This window comes from Columba livia, chromosome 10, assembly GCF_036013475.1.
Source record: "Columba livia isolate bColLiv1 breed racing homer chromosome 10, bColLiv1.pat.W.v2, whole genome shotgun sequence".
NCBI classification, from domain to species: Eukaryota; Metazoa; Chordata; class Aves; order Columbiformes; family Columbidae; genus Columba; species Columba livia.
In genome coordinates this window covers 20,843,215-20,866,374 of record NC_088611.1, presented here as the reverse complement: position 1 = coordinate 20,866,374, position 23,160 = coordinate 20,843,215, and the positions used below count along the sequence as shown (strand labels likewise).

At 50.4% G+C, this 23,160-nt stretch overlaps 2 protein-coding genes across 3 annotated transcripts; both read left to right on the top strand.

The window, feature by feature from the left end:
• Window positions 1–549: 549 nt before the first annotated feature.
• Window positions 550–1,182, top strand: LOC110364419 (urocortin-3-like). Its single transcript, XM_065074813.1, has 2 exons — window positions 550–632; window positions 774–1,182. The coding sequence occupies exons 1-2, from the start codon at window positions 550–552 to the stop codon at window positions 1,180–1,182; spliced, it is 492 nt and encodes a 163-aa protein (XP_064930885.1).
• Window positions 1,183–2,836: 1,654 nt separating this feature from the next.
• On the top strand, window positions 2,837–23,052 carry COPG1 (COPI coat complex subunit gamma 1). Of its 2 annotated transcripts, none has more exons than XM_065075687.1 (24): window positions 2,837–3,003; window positions 5,919–5,971; window positions 6,613–6,693; window positions 6,795–6,866; window positions 7,421–7,500; window positions 8,380–8,455; window positions 8,596–8,688; window positions 9,001–9,087; window positions 9,237–9,394; window positions 9,977–10,110; window positions 10,840–10,907; window positions 12,326–12,514; window positions 12,988–13,083; window positions 14,449–14,692; window positions 15,079–15,154; window positions 15,503–15,606; window positions 15,716–15,841; window positions 16,260–16,328; window positions 16,630–16,772; window positions 18,103–18,274; window positions 19,279–19,376; window positions 20,697–20,835; window positions 21,827–21,925; window positions 22,660–23,052. In XM_065075687.1, exons 1-24 carry the CDS (start codon window positions 2,967–2,969, stop codon window positions 22,788–22,790), a joined length of 2,625 nt encoding a protein of 874 aa, XP_064931759.1. In that variant the 5' UTR covers window positions 2,837–2,966; the 3' UTR covers window positions 22,791–23,052. The 2 variants fall into 2 exon arrangements, with proteins under 2 accessions (XP_064931759.1, XP_064931760.1); XM_065075688.1 differs by lacking the exon at window positions 2,837–3,003 and adding an exon at window positions 3,954–4,069.
• The last annotated feature ends 108 nt before the right edge of the window (window positions 23,053–23,160 follow it).

The window sequence follows — 23,160 nt, the reverse complement described above, 5'->3', positions numbered from 1 at the left end:
ACTGATTTTAGGGGAGAGGTGGCCATACAGCAGGATTTGTGTGCAACTGACCCCTGTAACCTACAGCATAGCACCCTGACCCCTACCCCACAACACAGCACCCTGCGTCCCCCAGGACCCTTATTAGGATCAGAGAGGGGCTGAGAAAGATGCCGAGGCTCAGCACAACTCAGCACATGTGGCTGGACTCACATCCTTGTCACCCCACTGCCACCAGCCTGCTGTGTATTTTAGGGCCAGTGGTTTGTGTCCCTCCTAATAGGGTGGCTTTTGCCCCAGAGAGCCCCGTGGCCCCATGCGGGGGACAGCATCCTTCAGGGAAGGCATGGGAGGAGGAAAACCCCGGAATCCTGGGCACGTCACACTTCCCCGGCCAAAGGGCAGGTCTGGGCTGGGGGGCGGCTGCAGTCCCCACGCTGCCACCCACGGGGGTGGGAATGTCCCTTCCTCTGAGTGGGAAAGGGCTGGGGGCTGTGAAATGGAGGGGACAGTGTGCAGCTGGCCAGGGACTGCATGAAAGGACAAGAACACACAGCTGATTTGCTTCCCATGGCCCCTTCAGCCTCCCGAAAACTCTCTCCTACCCCATGCAAAAAGGTTAAAATTGGTGTAGAAAACTCCCTAAAAAGGAGGTGAGATTCCGCCTTATCAGGCACAGCCATCTGGTACGTGTGTGATACCTATGTGTGACACCCCAGCGGGGATGTGTCCTGCCCCAGAGGGTGATGCTCAGTGTGCTCCCCGCAGGTGCCCCTGGCTGTGCTGTGCTGCAGGACGCTGCTCACCATCCTGGTGGTCCTGGGGGAGCCAGTGACAGCCTGGAAGGGACCAAGCCTCGAGTTGCTCCCTCCGGCCCCCCACGCCGGGGACAAAGGCAAACTGACAAAGCAGGAAACCACCATCGCTAATGAGACATTGCCGGGTCTCCCCGAAATGAAGATGAGTGATGATGAAGCCAGCCCCCGGCCGGAAGAAGGGTCAGCAGGAAAATCATTGCCCTGGCCCATGAGCCTGGCCACCAAGAGACCTGCTCCCAGGAAAAAGGCGAGAAAGGTGTCCCTGTCACTTGATGTCCCCACCCATGTACTGAAAGTCGTACTTGACCTGGCCAGAGAGAAGGAGCTGCAGGCCAAGGTGGCCGCCAATGCTGAGCTGATGGCCCGGCTTGGGCGCAGGCGATGAACCCCCAGCTGGGGCTGGGGAGGGCAGCAGGGCTGCCGAGGACACGGGGTGACACCGGTGTGAGCGCGGGGGACAGCGGACACAGCACATCCTCCTCCAGATCCCAGCACCCGTTGCACAGGCAGCAGCCATGGGAGGATTTGGTGCGATAACCTTCACCTCAGCACCACCGAAGAAGATGGAGCCAGGTTTGCCTTCACCCTGGAGCACAGCTGGGTCCCACCACAGGGACTTCTGTGCCCTGTGTCACTCCCAGCTCACCCACTGCTGGGATGGCTCCAATGGGGCTGCATCCAGCCAAGCGGAATTTCCCACATGCCGCCCCTCTGGGTGGCTGTGATGCACAAAATTCCTCCCCGAAGCTCAGCTGAGCTTAGAAGCCAGCAGTGGTGAGCGTGAACAATAAAAGGTGGAATGAAACATGACGTTGTGGTTTATAAAGGTCCTGAACCCCTCTCCACCCCCGTTTTGTGTTTCCTCTCCCCAAAGCTGCAGTAGGGGTATGTCCCAGGCTGGGGAACAAAGCTCGCTAAGCCACAAGTGATGGGTGTCAACCTGGGTGTCACCTGTCCCAGGGTGCCTGCAGCAACTTTGTGCCAAAGGGGACGTTGCGTTGAGCTGCCACAGCTGGTGTTTTCGGTGAGGCCAGGAGATAAGAGCAGCACGGAGCAGAGTGTGGCCGCCCTGTGCAAAGTACAGGGCAGCGGGAGCGAGGCGGAGGCTGGGGGACACCCACCGTGGGGGGACACAGCCATGCTGTTTGAGGAGCTCCTGGTGCAGGGTAAGTGCAGCCCCCGAGCAGGTGCTGGCGTTGGGAAGGGGGCAGGAGCCATTGAGGGGACCCCTTGCCCCACGGGGGGTGTTGCATTTCAGCAGCTGGTGAAGGGATGTGCCAGCAGGAGGGTGGGTTGGGTGAGATGGGAAGGTGGATGACAGGTCCTTTGCCTTCCCCAACTGTCCCCAGAGCTCAAGCGATGCCCGGGCAGCGCTGGATCCCGGGGACGCCCCACTGCAGCGGGTGGGTGCCATGGGGCTGGGGGTTTGTGGGTGCGGGGTGCAGGACGGTGGGTGGTGGCAGTGGGGACACGGGGCACGAGAGGAGCTGCTGGTGACGGTGCATCCCAATGAGGACACTGCAGGGCAGGCAGTCTGGGTGACAACCACCTGTCCCTAAGAGGGGTTAACCCCCGCTGTCCCCCTCATCCCAGGGGCACTGAACCCCTGCCTGCATCTCACCCTCCCCATGTCCTGCCCCATGGCCCGTCACCCCTGTGTCCCACTGTGCCCTCGCCGCTCTGGCTGCCTCTGGTGTCCCCCGAGCTCCCCGGTGTCCCACTCTGCCCTTCCCCTTCCTGCCCCCCGGGTGTCCTCCTGCCCAGTGTCCCCCTCCTGTCATCCCAGTGCCCCCTCCCAGTCCCAGTGTGTCCCCCGCCATGCTGTGGCTCCTCCCGTGTGTGCCCTGATACCAGTGTGTCCCCCCCATATCCAGCGTATCCCCTCCATCCCAGTGTCCCCCGTTCAAGCGCTGCCCCAAACCCAGACCCCTTTCTAGCCCCGCCCCCCGCCAATCAGACCGAGCCTTTCCTGCTCGGTCCCGCCCTCTCCCCTGTCAGTCATCGCTCTGCGCTACGTCAGGGGGGCGGGGCCGCGCCTGCGCAGTGCGGCGGGCGACGACGGCAGTGACAGGCTGGCAGGAAAGGGCGGGGCGGGAAGGGGCTGGAGGCGACACCGGCGCCGGGGAGGGGACCGGGACGGGCCTCAGCCAGGGTCCGCTGGGCAGCATCATGCTGAAGAAGTTCGACAAGAAGGACGAGGAGTCGGGTGAGGGGAAGGGCGGGGGATCCGGGCCGGGAGGGGAGGCCGGGGAGCGCTGTGAGGGGAGACCCCGCGGGGCCGGGTGAGGGCGGCAGCCGTGAGGGGACACTCGGTGCCAGCGCGGCCGGTGTGCCTGGGGAGAAGCACCCTGGAAGCACTAGGGCAGCCTGCTGCCCTCCTGCTCCTCGGGGTCGGGCTCTTCTCCCGAGTAACAAGTGACAGGATGAGAGGAAACGGCCTCAAGTTGCGCCAGGAGAGGTTGAGGTTGGATATTGGGAACAATTTCTTCCCCAAAGGGCTGTGGGGCATTGGAACAGGCTGCCCAGGGCAGTGCTGGAGTCACCATCCCTGGAGGGTTGGACAGACATGGACTTGAGGTTCTCAGGGATGTGGGGTAGTGCCAGGGGTGGGGGAGCGGTTGGACTCTGATCTTGAGGGGCTTTTCCAACCAAAATGATTCTGTGATGTTACTGACATTACCTGCGGCTGGTGCGGAGTTCACGTCTAAATATTGAGCACATTGGCCCTGTTCACAGTTGTCCAGCTCTCAGTCTAGGTGATTAAGCAGTGTAGAAGACAATTTGTAGTTTCCAATGCTTTTTTTCCAACACACATGGTCTGCTTTGAAGGTTCCTTCCAACCCAAACTGTTCTATGATTCTATGATTGCTTGACCTTTCAAAACTTTAGGCCCAAGTAGTAAGGAAGAGGTTGGTATTTTATGTGGTGTGTAGTTCAGGTGGAGTTGAGGCCAGATACAGCAGCGTTTACTTTCATGGTTGTGCCTCGCACTATCTTTTTCATATGACACTTTCTATGCAGCTTGTTCTACATAACAAATCAGCGTGTCCTGAAGGACATTGATTCAGCATAAATCTTGATGATTGTTCTGTGTGACTGTGCTTGCTTTTTGTTGTAGCGTGCATTAAACACTTTCCCTTGTTTCCCATGTCCAAAGCCTCCAGTGACATCTGGATAAGCAGAGAACCTAGTGAGGCAGCTGTTGGAGGGGAATCGCTGTTGGCTTTCATTTTTGGGCCTATTCTTCATTTGCACCTGCTGCCCGTTTAAAGGTATTGCATTACCTGTGGCCCAGGCTGGCAGGAGAGGCACTTCCTTCTATTATGGTGCTAAGTCTTGTTGATTTTGTTCATACTGAGAGCTTGTAGGGCTCTCCTTGCTGGCACTGTTTGCACGCTCCCCAACATTTTTTTCTTTGCTTTTGCCTTTACTTCTCGTGCTATTGCTTCTGTTTCGAATGAAGATTCCTAGGATTTACTATACCTGCCTTTCTCCTGTGAATTGTGCGTCCAAAATGTGTAGCCTCGGTGCTTGTTGTCCTCGGTCTTAGGTGGAGCATCATCCCTGAAATCACAGGCCTTTTATATCCATTCTTCCCAGGTAAAGACAAACTGCAGGGTCTTCTTGTCAAGATGAGTGTGTCTTCTTAATTGCTTTCTGTTTCTTTAATTTTCATGGATGGTTTAGGTAGTCCTGGATGATGAGCTGCTTCCACTGGTTCTAAGAAATGCACTTTTAGATGTTATTTTGGACATAGCATCGTTCTGAGATCCTTGCTTGGTCAGTGACGTATTTGTCTGAAAATCAGTCCACATTGTTGTTAGTCGTCCAGTACATTCTGAATGCAGCCTCTGTCTTTTCCATGTCACTTTCTCCTCTGATGAAAAAATACTTTAACACAGGGTTCTCTGAGGACCAAGACCTCACGTGCAATATATTTCACGATCCTTCGTGCTGTGAAGGATGAAGAGGCCACGCTGTGATTTAGGGATTGTAGATGTGCTGGGCCACGGGAAATACTGCGCTGCTGAGGTGTTATTCATGTGCTCATACTAGAAGAGGTTCATAGTCATACTAGAGACATTGTTTTTGTCCTTTCCCCATGTTTTTTTCTCTCCCCAACCCCACAGAAGTGTCTGTGCTTTGTTTGGCCACCTACTGCATTTGCAAACTTCTCCTGTGCCAGAGGAGGGCACTTTATGGCCTGGGAAGGAGCCAGCATGCAGAGTGTTTGCCTTTAAGTTTAAGACTTACTCGTGTAAGGGCTCCTGATGCCAGTGCAGGATGCTTTAGGCCCAGCTCAGAGCTGGGCCCAGGAGTTGTGCTTTCCAGCAGATCAGGCTTGTTAAACATTGCCACAGTGCTGGAAATGGCTGCGTTTTGTCCCAGGGCCAGGCTGAACATAGGTACTAATTAAAACCTGCTTATCAATAACTGGCAGCTTTTGAAAAGCTGCAGCTCACAAATGCTTAGGAGGCGAGCTAACAGAGACTGTGCAGAACGATAGTGCTTTTCCCTTTGATTATTTAATCCTTAATTGGTGAGGCTTTAAATTATTTAATATAATTTATTCTATTAAGTGGAACAATGAAAGTTACTCTGTGTCCAGACTCTCTGGTCTGCTGTCTTGTTCTCTTAATTAGTGATAGAGCCAAATATCCCTTACTGGTGGATTCCTGATTGGTTTATAAGGGAGGGATGAAGCACTCTTGACTCACCAGTCTGGCAAGCGATGCCTCTTTTTGTCTGAGCTTTTGTTTCTAGGCCTGTCTTATTGATGCTCTAACCATCAGCAAGCTCCCAGCCCAGGGACTGGAAATAGGTCCGTGGGGATAACAGCGGAGCACAGTTACTTTACAGCTAATCAGTCCACCTCAGCTCATGGCTCGTTACTTCTTGGGGGGGATGACAAATCAAAGAATGTCCTGTCTGCTCTGCCTTCCCTAGTTGCTATGAAGACATCCAATTAATATAGCTTAAAGAGGGAGTTCTGGTTGTTTGGCTTTTGTGAAAAAGTTACCCCAAAATGCTCAGTCTGGTTTTAAAGTATGGGCATGTTTAGAAAGCTGCTTTTCCATAGCATTATCCCTGGAAAGACTTTTACTCTCTTTTTTTTCGCAGGTGGGGGTTCCAACCCATTCCAGCACCTGGAGAAGAGTGCAGTCTTGCAAGAGGTAAATTCTCAGATGCTCTCCTTTGTGTACCCCTTTCTGTCTAGACTGTGAACTATAAATAGCAATAAAATGAATAAAGTTACCTGGGAAATCTCAGCCTAAACAAGGAAGGCTGGAATATTTGCCTTGAACAACCCGAATGTCTTGTAGATGACAAAGTTAATGAGCAGGGTGTGAGAGGTTATTGAATAGTTGGTGAATTTGCTCTGAAAAGAATGCATTTCTGTTCAACATCAGAGAAATGATCCCCAGACTGTGTTGTTTCAGCATTATCTGTTTGCTTGCAATGTTGTAAACGGTGTTGGCTCCTGTTAGCCTTGCAGAGCCCGCATACATCTGGCAGAAGGGTGGTGTTTTAGCTAGCACACAATCCAGACTTGTGTGGGTGAAAGTGTGATGAGAATTTGGCCTTTAAATCTTAACTGCACTTGGATTGGCAGTCCCAGGATAAGACTGTAGAACCAGCCGTTTAAAGGGTTCCATGTTTAAAAGGAATCGAGGGGGAATCTGATCCAAAGCCGCTAAGGAAGTTGCTGTGCCTTTCTCACAATGTCTTGTTTGTATCGGTGGCCAAGACCAGACAGGATGGCATTTGTGAGGGGGTATTGGTGTCAGCATCCTTGTGTGTGCTTTGTTTCCAGGCACGGGTGTTTAATGAGACTCCCATAAACCCGCGAAAATGTGCTCACATCCTCACCAAGATCCTGTATCTCATAAATCAGGTAAGGAAGAGAAAATGACACCTATACAGAGAGACCTGCAGCAGGCCCAAAGCAGGCTGTGGTAACTGGGATTTATTTCCTTCTTTCCAAACATTTTCTAGGGGGAGCACCTTGGTGCCGTGGAAGCTACCGAAGCCTTCTTTGCTATGACCAAACTATTTCAGTCCAATGATGTAAGTCTGTTTGTTGTTTTCTGCTGTATTTATCTGATGGGACAAATTGTCAGTGTCTTTTTCAGCCTTGAGATGTGCCTTTTTATAGAATCGGCTTTTCTGTCCTGCCTGGAGTGGGAAGAGTAGGATGAAAATTTAGAAACAGAGATAAGCTTCCCAGACCTCGTAGCAGCCTGACTGAAGCATTCTCTGTTCTTGAGATGGAGAGTCCTCCCTCTGAATTGGTGTTTAGCTCCTGAGATTGTGTGAGGTACAGATTGAGCATATAATCACCTAGAACACATGTTACTTTCTGCCTGGCATTAGCAGATCCTGCTTCCTGCTGAGAGTCAGCAACTGTGTGTCCTGGAGGAGACCCAGAATTACTACCCACCCACAGCAGTAGTACCATCGCTAGTTGTCCCCCGAACCACAAGGTGTGAGACGAGTGTAGGAATCCCCAGACTCAGGAATATAAATTGCTTTCTTGCTTTTGAAGTAACAGTGTGCCATCAGCACATGTTTTCAAGCTTTTCTCCTTGTTCGTGTGAATGACAAGTGGCTTTTCTTGTCAGCCAACTCTTCGCAGGATGTGTTACCTGACTATCAAAGAGATGTCTTCTATCGCAGAAGATGTAATCATTGTTACTAGCAGGTCAGTCACTTCACTGTTTTTACTGTTATCTTCGTGTGTCCTCCAGGAATGCCCATCCAGCCTCTTGGAGATACCTGTAGTCCCTATGCAGGGTGAGGATAGGGAATGCCCTTGGTGAGGAAAAACTTTTTCTTTAAAAGAAGCCATTAAAATGCAGAGACTGAACTCTTAGTGACGTATGTGAAATGTGCCATGTCCCCATATCCTATGGGTGTTTGGATTGTCTCTTTTGGATACCTGATATGGCAGCACTGCTGGTTTTTCCCCTGCTGGTTTCATTAATTCCTGCTTTCCTGTCTGAATGCCTGGAGGCTTTTTGAAGGTTTCTGGCATAAATCCTAAGGCTTTCAACAGGTAGGCAGGGATTTACTGCTCCCGTAGCAGCACAGGATGAGAAGTCGCCAGGGAACGAAATTCCCAGTGCCATTCCTGAATCACTGCTCACCCCACTGAAAGGCCAATGCCACATCAGGAGACGAGAGCGTGAGGGTCCAGGTTCTGCCAAAGACCAAGGCCGTGCCGCAGGCAGAAGCGAGTCCCAAGTACTGCGATGTGATGAACTCCTGTCACCTCGTAGATGGTCTCACACTGCCCAAGATCCTAGGCAAGGGCAGGAATGAGCCTTCAGTAATGAAGACAAATGGCTCAGGGGTCTGTGTGTGCTCTCCAGCCCCGCATGGTGCTCAGGAGCTCGGACAGCCTGCTGATAGGCTTGGAACCCGAGTGCTGATCTTTTCCTCCTGCCTTGGGACTTACCTGAGCCCTGTGTTTGCCTGCTGGGCATTCAGGGGTGATCCTGCTGCTCTGTGTGTGCTGTGCATGCACCTGAGAGCTGCTGGCTCGGGAGTGCAGCATTGAGAGCTTCCTGTTTTCAACCAGCTTGACCAAAGACATGACTGGGAAAGATGACAATTACCGGGGCCCTGCTGTGAGAGCGCTGTGCCAAATCACGGATGTAAGTGCTGCTTTTCCCTTGGGGCAGCCCTATGCCCTTCACCTTTCCCTACTTAACCCCCTCTGCTTTTCATGCTTTTGCATCTCCCCTTCCACACTCACGGCTTTTCTATATCAGCTGTTGTTTCCCTGTCCCTGCAGAGCACCATGTTGCAGGCCATTGAGCGCTACATGAAGCAGGCGATTGTTGACAAAGTGCCAAGCGTATCCAGCTCTGCTCTGGTGTCCTCTTTGGTATGTCCTCCCTGCAGGGTGGGCCTGAGAGACAGTCAAGCTGGGAAGCGGTCACCAGTGGTGGGATTGGACATCTTGGGAGTGCCAGGGTTTCATTCTTTGTGAACTGATGCACTGGTGCTGACTTTGTGGGGTATGATCGACCCCTTGAGGCCACATCCGTCATGGCCAGGTCTCTGCATGCTCTTCTATGAATTGTTGCAGCCAGCACTGTCATGGGGAAAGCTCACTGCTTCTTAATATGAGCTATGATTTGCAAATCTTCCTTCATGCTTCTCTCATGAGTTGTCTATGGCTTTGTCTCTCCCCCAGCACCTGCTCAAGACCAGTTTTGATGTGGTGAAACGTTGGGTAAACGAGGCTCAGGAGGCAGCTTCCAGTGACAATATAATGGTGCAGGTAGGAAACCCACCGCCAACACAGGGGGTAGCTGCTGAGCCGGGAGTGGAGCAAACTACCAGAGCTCAGCCAGGCACTTCTGTGCCACAGAGGGGATAAAAGCAGAAAAAACACACCACAGGTTTGTGACGACCTCTTTCCCTGCACAGTATCATGCTCTGGGCTTACTCTACCATGTGCGGAAGAATGACCGCCTGGCCGTCAACAAGATGCTCAGCAAGTTCACACGCCACAACCTCAAGTCACCGTTCGCTTACTGCATGATGATTCGAGTAGCCAGCAAGCTGCTGGAGGAAGAGGCTGGCAGGTGAGGGAGCTCCTTTGCTCTGCTGGAGGGATTTCCTCAGGCCCTGGTTCCATCACCTCTTGCAGGCTCACTTTCCATATCACGAGGGCATGCAGCTTCTGCCCTCTTACTGTTGATTAAAAGGCAGCAGAGGAAATGCAGGATGCTTTCATGGTGTTACAAGAGGGCGTCTGTGAGTTTTGTCTAAGTGCTTGCACATTGAATACTTTCTTGTTTCTCTTGCTTGCTTTGCATGGCTGTTCTTTCTTGAGATATTCTTTTTCATTTACTCTGTCTTCTGTAATTATTTGGCCGTCATGTATGCACTGCAGCTTCCAGGTGGATAAGACTTCGGTGTGTGAGGGCTGAGATGCCCTTTAGCCTATAAAGCAGAGGATGTCTTCTCAGGAGGCAGCCTGACATCCAGCCCAAGTGTGCTGGAATTACTGCATAATGACCACTATAAAATCTGGGCACACTTGATTTATGGCTGCTTTTAACTTCCCACGGGCTTTGGGACTTGCCTATTTCTGCTGCTGGATTCTTCATTTCTGTTGGCACCTTTGTTTTAACTCATTGCTGTGGATTTTTTTTGTCCTTTAGCCGTGATAGCCCCCTGTTTGATTTCATCGAGAGCTGCCTAAGAAACAAGCACGAGATGGTGGTTTACGAAGCTGCGTCTGCCATCGTGAACCTGCCCAACTGCACTGCCAAGGAGCTGGCTCCGGCTGTCTCAGGTAAACCTGATGCTGGTAGCGATGGTGAGGGGGTTACGGGCCTGCGGTGGTGACACCGGCTGATGACCCCAAGAAACGAGAACCTTGTGTAGTTTCAGGCTTGTCATGCGCCATACCCTTTGCTGCTTTATGCTGCTGTGAGCCTGTGGTGTGTGTGAATAGCTTTGCTTCTGTCAAGGTATTTGCCACTTGTGTTCAAGTGTGGGTTACTGGAGAGGTCTTTTTTTTCCTGTTAAATGGGGCTGAATTCTAATAAATCTCCCCACTTGAGACTCAGTGTAATAGCACAGAGCCAAGGTGTTGAGGTCCTACCTTCCCAGCTCAGTCCAGTACAGAGATTGTCCTGAGCTGGGACTGCTGGCAGGTTGGGGGCTGTGTGTCACCTCCCTGTGCAGGGAGAGTGCTCTTCATGGGCTTACATAGAAATGGAGAACAACTGTTCAAATTGACTGAAAGGAAAGATGACAAGGTGATGACATTAGCTTTCAAGAGGAGCAAAGGATAGAAGAGGAAGAAGAGGGAGGCGCATAAAAGCTACTTGTCAGCAGGGATGTGTGGCAAAGGGGGTGACGAAGGGAGCTGCTAAATTCACAGTTGCTTCTTAAGCATGCCTCTAGCTGTCTTGTGCTTGCAGCTCTCTCTTCATTGAAGTTCTTGCTTTAAGTATGAAAAGTTTCTCCGTAATAAATTATCTAAATGTCTACCTTTGTTGGTTTTCCCTCTGTGCAGTTTTGCAGCTGTTCTGCAGCTCCCCAAAAGCAGCTCTGAGATACGCAGCTGTCCGGACCCTCAACAAGGTAGGAACTGGTCTCTTGGGAGCTGCAATATTTTCTCATGTGCGGGAAGGCGCAGGCTGCAGAAGAGAAAGGCAGCCAGATTATGTGATTATTATGTGTGAATAACCTCTGCCCTGGGCTTCAACATTACATTTCATTGGTTTCTGTGTGGAATAAAACCTCAAAGAGCAGTTTACAGAAGGGGGGGGAAAAGCAGTCGTGTTCACAGGTCTCTGTTCACAGTTCACAGGTAAGAGTCTGTCGAGGGTTAAGATTGCGGGGTGACAATAAAACCCTGGCAGATGTATTGTTAACCCCCTCTTCCCCCTCCCCCCCCCCTTTCCACTAAGGAGAGGCGATTGGGAGGAAAAGAAGGACAGAGTGAAGAGAGTTGGAAAAATTAAAGATGTTTTACTAATGCTACTAATAAGAATAGAGAAAATAATACAAAATATACAAAACCAATCTTGAAAGCCTCAGCAACTGCAGAGCCGGCACCTGAAGTCCTGGATTAGACTCTGCAGCCAATTGGAGCTGGATTCAGTCTGTCACTAGGCCTCAGTTCGCAGGGACGAGTAGCAAGGTCCTCTTCTAATGTCGGCCATAAGCAGAAGGGAAAAGGGCAAAAGGGAAAAGCGAACGAGATCCTCGTGTTCTCCCACTTTATATATGAAGTATTCACGTGAATGGAATGTTATACACAGTTGGTCAGTTTCTTGCTCACTTGTTTCTCGTCGCCCCTCTCGCGAGATGTCCATCCGTGCTTATCAATAAGTTTGCATTCCATTGCTAGGTTTACCAAAACATGTGTCTGGTGCTCCAGGAAAATGCAGTTAATATGAAGGCTTTAGCTGACAGGCAAATTCACTAAAAGAGAAACTTGTTTTTAGCAAAACCAGGACAGAGTCTCACTCATTTTATGAGTTACTGCTTTTCCTTCTGAGCTTCCCGTGGTGAAGGAGCTCCTTGTAAAACAGGGATCAAGGCCTGATGCTGCTGCTTGCCTGCTCCATGGCAGTCTTTCCTCCAGCTTTTGCCTTTACCTTGTCTACTCTGAAAAAAAAAAGGGACAATGGCAGTGCTGTACTTCCCCCACAAAGCTGTTCTGCACAGCTAGGCTTAATGAATATTTGGGTGGGAATTCATAGCTTGCTTTGCACAATCTGAAGCTTAACATATGGAGGAGAACAAGAGAGTTAAAAATAGTAAAAGATTGTTTATTACTGCTGCTTCCCTTCCAGCAAGATATGCAATTCTGTGCAAGAAAGAGCTTGTTACTTTAACCTCAGATGAGTTGTTTGTCTAAGATGACCCTTGTGTACAGTCTGTAGCATTTATTTTTATATGAAGGAGTGAGAGCTTATAGAGACTTAGTGTTTTTTGCCAGCTGAGTCTTTTTTGTATATTCAGTAATTTCCATTCTTTCTTCTCTGCTCTAGGTGGCCATGAAGCACCCATCTGCTGTGACTGCCTGCAATCTAGACCTGGAGAACCTTGTGACAGACTCCAACCGCAGCATAGCCACACTGGCCATCACCACACTGCTGAAAACTGGCAGCGAGAGCAGCATCGACCGGCTCATGAAGCAGATCTCCTCTTTCATGTCTGAAATCTCAGATGAGTTCAAGGTAAGGAAGTGGGAGGAGGAACATCCAAGTTCCTGAAGAAACCCCTTGGTCTCTGTCCATGTTTGTGTGTACACTCTGAAAACTGCAAGGAGCCACTTCCAGCAGCTTGACTGCAGCACATTTGTATGGAAGAGAAAGAATATGAGGCTATTGGCCTAAGCCATACCTCAGTCATACAGCATCCAGCTCCGAAGCCACATGCTCTCATCTGGGGAGAAGCCATTTGAGAATTAAATCTCTTTTTCTTCTTTCCACTGCATGTGGGCTTTTGCTAGAGGCTGTTGAGTGCATGAAGATCAATCTCCACCGGTTCCTAGGATTGTACCTCGTGGAACTGCATTTGTTGGATAACCAAAATTAAAACCATGGTTTCCAGACTAGGGACCAGCACAAAATTGACACATTTCAACCTTTTTTTTTTTCATGCCTGTTGAGACAGAATCCTTTTTTACTTGCCCCCACTTTTCCTCCAGGTTGTAGTGGTGCAGGCCATCAACGCGCTGTGTCAGAAGTACCCTCGCAAACATGCCGTCCTCATGAACTTTCTCTTCACTATGCTTCGGGAAGAGGTAAGTTGGCAGAACAACTACTTTGTGTTCCTTGTTTGTGTGTGTGAACTGTGGGGCTGCACAGTGGCCCCCGAGAGAGTCAAGCTTTTACTGGTAACACGGTAAGAGCCTCTGTCTAAAAGGTTTGCATTCTAAGTGGTAGAAATGGCCAGCTGTGCACAATAGTCATACGTGTGCTGCCAGGCATATTTTTAATGTGGTTTTCATTATTTGATTTTTCTGGGGGTTTATTAACTCTCAATGCAATTGCAGGCAGCAGCAGATCTGTTGGCAGTCCATGTGTGTTTCACGTTTGAACCAGCTTTCTTTTATACTTTGACAGCAAATTCCAAGAAGTTTTGTCTTGTGCACAAAGATTTGGTAACAACCTATTTATTGATGACACAGGACCACTTTTGTTCTGTTCTCTGTGCCGTGGCAGTGAAGGGATCACGAGTACCTATAACCATTCTCTGCATTCAGTCAGACATAGAATTGCAGAAAGACAGCTTTACAGAGGTTTGCTGAGGCCGTTTCTAAATGAACTAACGTGCCTGCAACACAGCTGGCACCACTGCTTGCTCTGACCTCACTTTCTGCCAATTACAGCCTCCCGTTTGGGAACAAACCAGAGCCCCTCATTTTGCTCCTGTGAAAAACGGACCATTCTCCTCTCCCAGATTTTCTGTGGGTGGATGGTATCATTTTGAACGTGGTTTTGTAGCTCAAACCATTCTGTTTTTACAGCTATTTTTTTTTTTTTAATCCAAAGTATCTTCAGAAAGATCTCCCAGATGCCCAGCACTGCACATGTAGTAGGCAGAGGATAGTGTGCCGTTTAATCCCCTGCTGTGTATTGAGGACGCTGGTAAATAATGTCTGAAGATAATGCAGCATTAACAGCACATGGGGTGATGGGCTGTGCCCAGGGAGTTATTGACTGCCTGTCTTCCCACTCTCAGGGGCTGTTTGCTGGGTCCTGCTGTGGCAGATATCATCCTGAACATATTTCTCTTGTGATTCATCCTCAGATGTCTGGTGCTAAAGGAGAAAGGGTTGGGTTTTTTCTCCTCCCATATGGCTGTTTTTATGCATTAATTCTAGCAGCAGAGGATTTTGAAAGGGATATAAACCTTTCAGGCAGATGGATTCTTTTACCCTCTTTAGTACTTGTTGTTTTTTGGGGTTTTTTTTCACTGCAGCCATTCTAAAGGGTGTAAAGAGAGTCAAAAGTGGGGGCAGCATTGCTGCCCTTCTCCTTTCAAACACCGATTAAAAGCACTGAGTGTCAGTGACCTTTTTGAAGGAAGTTCTTTCCTGTCTGACCAGTTCAAAGTCTCTAAAATACTTCAGGATTTCCAGCTGATTTTTCCTTTTCCTCCTTAGGGTGGCTTTGAGTACAAGCGAGCCATCGTGGACTGCATCATCAGCATCATTGAGGAGAACTCGGAGAGCAAAGAGACAGGCCTGTCCCATCTCTGCGAATTCATCGAGGACTGCGAGTTCACCGTGTTGGCCACTCGGATCCTCCACCTCTTGGGGCAGGAAGGGCCCAAAACCAACAACCCCTCCAAATACATTCGTTTCATCTACAACAGGGTTGTCCTGGAGCATGAAGAAGTCCGGGCAGGTAAGAGGCAGACCTGGAAAGCTGTTTGCCCTGTGACAGATCTGCAAGGGGATATATAGGAAATATATGAACACCTTTGTTTTTGAGGACTGCGATTCGCTCTAGGCCTGAGTGGATCTTTTTACCCAGCAAAGATCCTGCAGTGGTGTTGATGGAAGAGGTGACCTGCAACTGACGAATGGGGAGGGAGAGACAGCAACTCTGAAACTAGACAGAGGAGGTTTGTGGGCACTTCACTGGAATACACCTGCCTCTTTCTAGTCACAGTAATGCTTTGCAGTAGTGCTGCTGTCTCTGACATGGCATTTGAACAAGGTCAGGAAACAGAGGGAACTTCAGGTGATTTCTTTGCTTTCTAATTATTTTTTTCATGGCTTGTGCTACAGGTGCTGTAAGTGCCCTGGCCAAGTTTGGAGCCCAGAATGAGGAGATGTTACCCAGTATCTTGGTGTTACTGAAAAGGTGAGTTGTACTTCAAAGTTTCTCAACGTCCTAGGTAAAAAAACATGTTCACTTGAGATCTTGTTAGCATCCCCATGCATGTCTAGTCTGTTCTACTGGTGGATCTGAGAAGATGCAGTGGGCACCTGGGATCCTGTGATGGGCTCACTGCTGCATTCAGTGCCCCAAAGGGGACATGAGAAGCCAAGTGTGACAGATGGTTGCTTGTCTAATAACAATTACTAGTAGATTGCCAGTTGTCTTCTATGGCATATTCTTTCTGGCCCTGTAAGGCAGCTTAGTCACCTGGATTTGTTTGCATGGCCTCTGCTGCCTTGCCTTGAAGCAAGCTTTACACTTTCTTCTCAGGTGTGTGATGGATGATGACAATGAAGTGAGAGACAGAGCCACCTTCTACCTGAATGTTCTAGAGCAGAAGCAGAAAGCCCTCAATGCTGGCTACATCCTGAACGGTAAGGCAGGAGATCCTCAAAACAAGTCTGAACCTCCTTCCTGATTTAACAAGTGACAAAAAGCTGGAAGTATCCGTGGTCTCAATGACCTGTCCCTTCTTGTCCCCAGGTTTGACAGTGTCCATCCCTGGCCTGGAGAGGGCTTTGCATCAGTACACCCTGGAGCCCTCTGAGAAACCCTTTGACTTGAAATCCGTTCCTTTGGCAACAGCTCCCATTGTCGAGCAAAGAACAGGTGAGGAACAGACTCCCAAACCCTGGTCCCGACCCCGAGTAATTCCCGAGCAGCTCCAGCCCTCAGACAGTAGACTGCAGTGGGCCTGCTGGGAATTGCTGAGCTCCATCCTGTTTGAATTTGTTGGGATTACATCTTCTGTAAAGACTAAGGCCAGCAGATCTGGCTGTTCCCATGTTAATTGTGTTTGTTTAGTCCAACTGCTAATAGTAGTAGTAACTGGTAATCCTCACTGGAGCTGCTGCAGTTCCAAAGGTGTTCAGGAAGCTAAATACAGATGTTTAGTCGGTAGCAAGAAGTGAGCTCCTCAGTCAAATCTCTCTCCAGACAATACGCTTTCTGATTTAGTTACTTCTTACTCTTCACCTTCAAATATTTTATGGGTTTTTTGTGGTTTTTTTTTGTTTTTCTCCTGCAGAAAATGCCCCTGTTGCTGTAGTCAAACAGCCAGAGAAGGTGGCAGCAACACGGCAAGAAATATTCCAAGGTAATCAGATACAAGGCCTCTCCTATGCCCATGTGTGAGAACAAAATAGCCACCTCTGGCTGAGCCTGCCTGGTGTTCCTGTCTCCTTTCAGAGAGTGACATGGGCTCCCAAATTTAACTGTTGTTCACTCCTGGGGCGTGGGGGTGCCTGCCGTCCTGTTCTGTCTAGACTGCGATAGATATGGGCAAAGGATGACTTTACCTTTAATTTTACAAGTCCCTACTGAACGTTTATTGATGTTTGAGGGATAGTTCTTGCTGCAGCAGCTTCTGGCAATGGTTTCTGTGTCCTCTGTTGCAGAGCAACTGGGGGCAATCCCAGAGTTTCGGGGCCTGGGCCCGCTCTTCAAGTCTTCCCCAGAGCCTGTGGCCCTGACAGAGCTGGAAACGGAATATGTGGTTCGTTGCACCAAGCACACGTTTGTCAGACACATGGTGTTCCAGGTGGGTAGCTGTGGCACGCGGTGCTGAAAAAGGATTGGAAAATAAGCTTCTGACCAGTTAAAAGCTCCACTGGGAAGAAATAGCTCAAGCATCTCTGTTCACAGCATGTCACTGCAGTGAGGAGTCCTTAGTTTCTCAAACAGGGCAGCAGAGCCCTGGAAAAAATTAATTAGGGAGTGTGTGTGTGGCTGAGCAATGCTTACGTATCCAGTCCAAATAAATCAGACCGGCACTAGATGGGGCTCCTCTCACGGAGCCGTTGGCAAGGGGAGCTCTGTGCTTAGCTCTGTGCTTTCCTCAGGTGCTTTGGGCACAAAAGAGCGAAGCTTTATCTGAGAGGCTGAAAAAGGACCCCAAGAAAGGGGTGTGGTGGGGGAGAGCTCTTCATCCCCTACTTTTGTTTTAGCCTGTGTAGTACAAGTGCTTGTGTCTGTACTTCTTGGCCTTGGCTGTACTGCGCTGCCACTACGTGGAGATGTGAGGATCAATGTGCCGGTGGTTTTGCCTGGGCCTCGGGGGGTTCAAGGCACAGCAAGTCCTGCACTAGCTTGTGAGCCAGCAGCGCTTTGTCCTTAGGCAGCTCCTTCCTCAAAAGCTCAGAACTGCTTACGTGGTCCTCACAGGGCTTGATCTTTGTTTCTTATGTCCATCCACCAGATGCAATTGTATGAGGTTAAGTGACTTGTCATTGGAGCTGGAATGAAGTCTAATCAGCGAGTTTAGACTTGCTGAAACCATCAAGCTTCCTGAAACTCACTCAAACTACTCCTAGTTTGGGCCGCGCAAAGGATCATTTGCTGTGGGGTACTGTGTCCCTGTAGCATCAAGTGAGATGTAGACAATACAATGCTCACATTTCTGTACAGCAAAGAGTTAAACTGGGAATCACCATCCAGGGAGAAAGGACAAAGTACATTTAGAGGAGAAGATTCCATACTAACTAGTGAACTTAAACAGGCAGAAGCTGACACATCGCTGCCCTCGCTGAATTTGTGCTCCTGCCCAGGTTGCAGAGGGTGGTCATCTGCTGGTTCATTTTAAGTGGTGTTTCTTTAAAAAAGAAGTTTTCTGGAGCACTGTGGTCCCCTGCAGAGTTTTACTTTTCCACCCAAAGCATTTCAATTAGTAGTCCTTAGTCACAGTTGCTTTGTGACTAAACTGGAGTGCATGAGCCCTGTGACTTGCCGGCTGACAGCGAGGTGCACTGTGAACACAAAGAGCTGGGGGTTCGCAAGCTGACACCATGGTACCGCTCTGCCTGAAGTGACTCTGCTATTAGAACTGTAGCAAGCAGCTTCAAACAGTTGCCGCTTTCTCCTCCCCTGTTTAGTTTGACTGCACGAACACCCTGAACGATCAGATCCTGGAGAATGTCACAGTGCAGATGGAGCCGACAGAGGGGTATGAGGTCATTGGCTACGTACCTGCCAAAACCCTGGTGTACAACCAGCCAGGTACCTGCTACACACTGGTGGCACTGTCTGAAGAGGATCCGACAGCAGGTAAGCAGTTTGCCGTCTGTGTTTTCCTGACATGCCCCAAATTAACCGTACCGTGTTGCTCGCCCCCACACATTCTACCTGGCATCCTAGTCAGATATTTATAGCCTGTGTGTGGGTGCAGCCCTGAGCACTGCTGAGAATGATTTCTCTTTGCAGTTTGGGGGCTGTCAAGCCTCCCTTCTCCTCTCCTGGTTCCCTTGTGCTGTAGGATTGTTGATTGTGGCTGTGAGAGCTGGCAGATGAGTGTTCAGCTCTTTGCTGAGTCCTCTCCCATGCACCCAAGCACGTCCTTTAGCCTGTTTGTCCTTTGACTAAGGCTGGTATTCTTAAAGTGCTGAGTGCTCAGATGCTTTGAGTAGCAAACGGGTATTTCAGACAAACCGCTGGAATTTCAGGGGTGTTTATTTGAAGTGAACATCCCCTCATTTGTCACTGTCCAGAACATGAACCAGGCGTTCCCTGTGCCTTGGTCTCCCTGGTTTGTGTTCCGGGACTGCTCACCTCTGTGTGTTGCTGCTGTTCACCCAGCAGTGCCCGTTGTCTTCGAGATGAGTCATCATCGCTTCCTCTCCCAGCCGAGTGGCGTTAATCAGCTGTCGCGTTGCAGTGCAAGGTGGTTTCATCTCAGAGGCACATGAACTGGTCCCTAGATAAGGATCTTGCCTCTTCACGTGGCACTTGTTGGACATGTTCAGTTAGTATTCCCAACACAACTTGGGGCTCATCAGTAATAGCACTTGATCTGAGAATTATGGTCTTGTACAACCATCATTGGTCTGTCTTTATCATTGTTTGCTAGTGTTAATATTACAAATAGTACAAATAAATACCTTGTCCTTGAGAGACAGAAACTGTTGGAGAGCCCTCTCTAGGTCACTGCTAAGCCTGTGCTGCCACAGTGACAGGGAGAACCCAGCTGCCCAAACCTCTCGGCCCCGCTCTGCTGCAGGGGAGTGCGGATCTGGTGCTAACGGGACCTTTGCTTTTGCCTCCCCCACATCCAGTGGCCTGTACCTTCAGCTGCATGATGAAGTTCACTGTCAAGGACTGTGACCCGAACACGGGTGAGATGGACGACGAGGGTTACGAGGATGAGTATGTGGTAAGGAGCTGGGCATGTGCCTGACCACGGAAACTGCTGTAGTTCTGAGGGGTTTTGCGAGCTGTACTCAGGTCCCTGCGAGCAGTGATGCGACCGCTGACGCTGGTGTGGGCAGCATTGCGTGAAGAGGGGGTTCTTGCTGCGTCCATGGTGTGTCCTTCAGGTTTGCCTGGCTGTGCCCTACAGGCTCCAGCAGTCGCATGGTCGGGTTTGCAGGGACAGAGGGCCGCTAAATAGCTTTTGTTCTCCCTGAGTTGCTCTTCGTGGTGGCATGGTGAATTGCCAACTGGCTTGCCTGATGGAGATTGCTGTCCTATTCTTGCTCTGGGAAAGGTGGAGCTTTTCCCTCCCCAGCACCAAGGTTGATGAAAGCACCAATGCTGCAGAAGCACCTCTCTCCCAGCCTTTGCCCTTCCCAGGCAAACTGTTTCACCATAAAGGAAGAAACTGAGACCGGCTCACAGAGCGTGGTGCTTACCCTCTGGAGAAGAAGGGATGTTGTGACACCACCTCAGCCTGCCCTGGTAGCTCCAGAGACTGTTTTCTCTGCAGTACCTGTCACTGCTACAAATGTGATTAGAGGCACTGCTGTGCAGTGAGTCACTGAGGATACAGCATCCTCCTGGGAGGAGCGGGGAAGGTTTTTTCCCAATGGAACGTGCAAGGTTAACTGCTCTTTCTGCTTCCCGACAGTCAGCAGGGCAGTTGAGTAATATTTAAACAAACCTTTCCACGTGTTTCAACTAGAATCATGAGGAGATTCTTTCCTGCAGCGACTGCTGAAATCAATGCAGGCTGGTGTCCAGCCGGCTCCGACACTGACTGCCCTTCAATATGTGCTCTGGGGGGATAAGCCTGGTCCTGTCTCACACGGCTGTGGTCACAGCAGCGGTTCAGCTAAGCCAGCACGCAGCGTTAGGCGATAGCAAGTGTCTGACAGTGTCTCATTTTCTTTACCAGCCTACAAAACCATAAGCCAGAAAGGCAAAATACAAGCTTATGTGCATTCCAGGGAAGCAAATGCTGCGTCTATGTGAGCACAAGCAGCTATTTTTTTAGCCTTTGATTTTTCCCTCTGTTTTGGATGCTTTGAGGTGTGTCAGGCCAAGGGCTGTGCTCAGAACGGGAACCTCCTTTGGAAACCCTGGAAATGGTGCAGCCAGTGGCTTTCCCAGGCTCGGCAGTTGCTCAGCCAAGGAGTATCTGCTCAATCAAACCAGAAGAGGCAGGGCTTGTTCTGATGAGTCCAGTCTAAAGCTCACTCTGGAGAGAGCAGAGTTCAGAACAACCATGTTTCACCTGAACCTCTTCTACCACCAGCTTGAAGACCTGGAGGTAACAGTGGCTGACCACATCCAGCGAGTTCTGAAGCCCAACTTTGGAGCAGCCTGGGATGAAGTGGGTGATGAGTATGAAAAGGAAGAGACCTTTACCTTATCTGCAATTAAAACCCTTGAAGGTAAGAGGGTGTGTGAGCCCAGCAGAGCTCCTAACATTCCCTCCAGCCGGCATAGTCTGGAGCCACAGTCCGGCTCAGCTGAGATCTCTCACAGAAAGGTTAATGGGGCAAAACCCTTCACAAGCTATTTGACCACAGCTGTTAAATGTGGAGCTACTGTGATAACAAGTTAGTTCAGGTTTCAAACAACCAAATGAGTGTTCTGGGCCTTGTGGAGACCAGGCTGGACTGTGGGAGGCAAGAGAACATCTTGCTTTGCTCTTGTACTCTACCCTCGCAAGCAGACAGACCATAGTTCAGCTGTCAGCTCCCACTTTCCTTCTTGAAACCAGTAAGAAAATATGCAAAGAGCAGAAGACATGAGGTTGGTGGGCAGGCTTATGGTGTAAGCCCTCTTCTCTTTCATCATGCATTGAAGAGTCCTTTTATTTTTCCTGCAAAGCTTGTAAAAACTCAGTCGTTTTGATGGCTTAGAAGGGTGTCCTTGTCCTACAGCCATCTCTGTGCTTCCTCACACAGCCCTTTGGGATTTGAAATACCTTCCCTGAGGCCTTTTCAAATTCCTCCTGAAGACCTCTGTCTCCTGCAAAGTCATAGAATTGTTTTGGGTGGGAGAGACCGTCAAGATGAAGACGTCTCCTTCATTCTGCCCCCGTCCCCACAGAAGCAAGCAGGCTGTCAGGGCTGTGCAGCGAGTGCGCAGGCAGCTGCGCTCTCCGGCTTCCGTTCTGACTCATTCACCTTCCTATTTCTGCTGCACCTTTGCTGCATCAGATAACAGAACTGCCGTGTGGCGGTGGGGTTTGTGTGTGTTGTCTTCGCTTCTGTGGTAGCTTCCAAAAACATGATACTGGCCAACACGATGTGTCCCTCAGGACAAGAAGTGTGAACCCTAATGTGTAGGGAGGGCTTGAGTCACCTTTAGATGCTCTTTGTGCATCCTTGTTAAGATACTTATGACACAGAGCCTGTTTTATTTTTGCTTGCACAGAGGCAGTTAGCAATATCGTGAAGTTCCTGGGGATGCAGCCCTGTGAGCGGTCGGATAAAGTGCCCGATAACAAGAACTCTCACACGCTGTACCTGGCAGGTGAGCTATGGGCTGGCGTCTGTGTGAGGAGCAGCTCTCGGGGAGGTCGCACAGAGCCGCCTGTCCAAAATTGGGGCAGGAGCTTCCGACGGAGGCCCCATGCTCCAGGGAGGGTTTGGAGGTTTGTGCCTGCCCTGGTTTCTGTCTCCACAAGTGCAGAGCAGCTGGTGCTGGGATCAGGGAGGGTGTGTGGGGGATGCTGGGATCAGCCACAGGCTCAGCTGGGCGGATTTGCTGTCTTCATGGAATTCTAGAATCATTTTGATTGGAAGAGACCCGTTAAACCAGCACCAGCACTACCCCATGTCCCTGAGAACCTCATCTCTGTTTGTCCAACCCTCCAGGGCTGGTGACTCCACCCCTGCCCTGGGCAGCTTGTTCCAATGCCCCACAGCCCTTTCTGGGAATAAATTTTTCCTGATCTCCAATCTAAACCTCCCCTGGTGCAACTTGAGCTTTGGAGTGAGCCTGTGGGGGGAAGTACAAGCACCCTTGCCCAGCAAAGCAGATGGATCCTGGAGCTTTTACACAAGTGACTGGTGGTCACTTGCAGAGTGCCTGACCTCTGCTCAGCTGGAGTTTACTTTAGACTTTGCTTTCATGAGCTTTACAGTGGCAAGAGTCCCAGTCCCATACGGGAAACCTGCCCTGGCCAAGCAGTACTGTTCATTTTTAGGCTCAAAGAGAGGAACACCTGCAGCCCGCTCACTCCTTCCTCCTCCTCTCCCTTCCAGGTGTGTTCCGGGGTGGCCATGACCTCCTGGTCCGCTCCCGCCTGGTCCTGACCGACACGGTGACGATGCAGGTCACAGCGCGCAGCAGCGAGGAGCTCCCCGTGGACGTCGTTATGGCCTCTGTCGGATAAACCACCTTCTCCGGGACTGTCCGGTCACCGGGGCCCTGCGGGCGACGCTTCTTTCAGAATAGGAATCACACTCACTACAGCAGCTTTGGTGTTCTCCGCAGTGCAGCTCTATGGGGGGCTCTGTCTATAACGTAACGATGGTTTTACCAAGCGCTCCGGAGGTTTTTATTGCTGGGGGGGGTGGTTGCGGTGGCTGAGGCGCCGTGATGAGCCGCTCGCTGCTCTTTTTTTATGTCGTTCAAATAAAAACGTCTTGCAGCTCTCCAGGGTCTGTCTGACCGGCGGGAACGGCGCTCGGGGCACGGGTCCTGCCCCGATCCACCCCCGGGTCCTGCCCCGATCCACCCCCGGGTCCTGCCCCGATCCACCC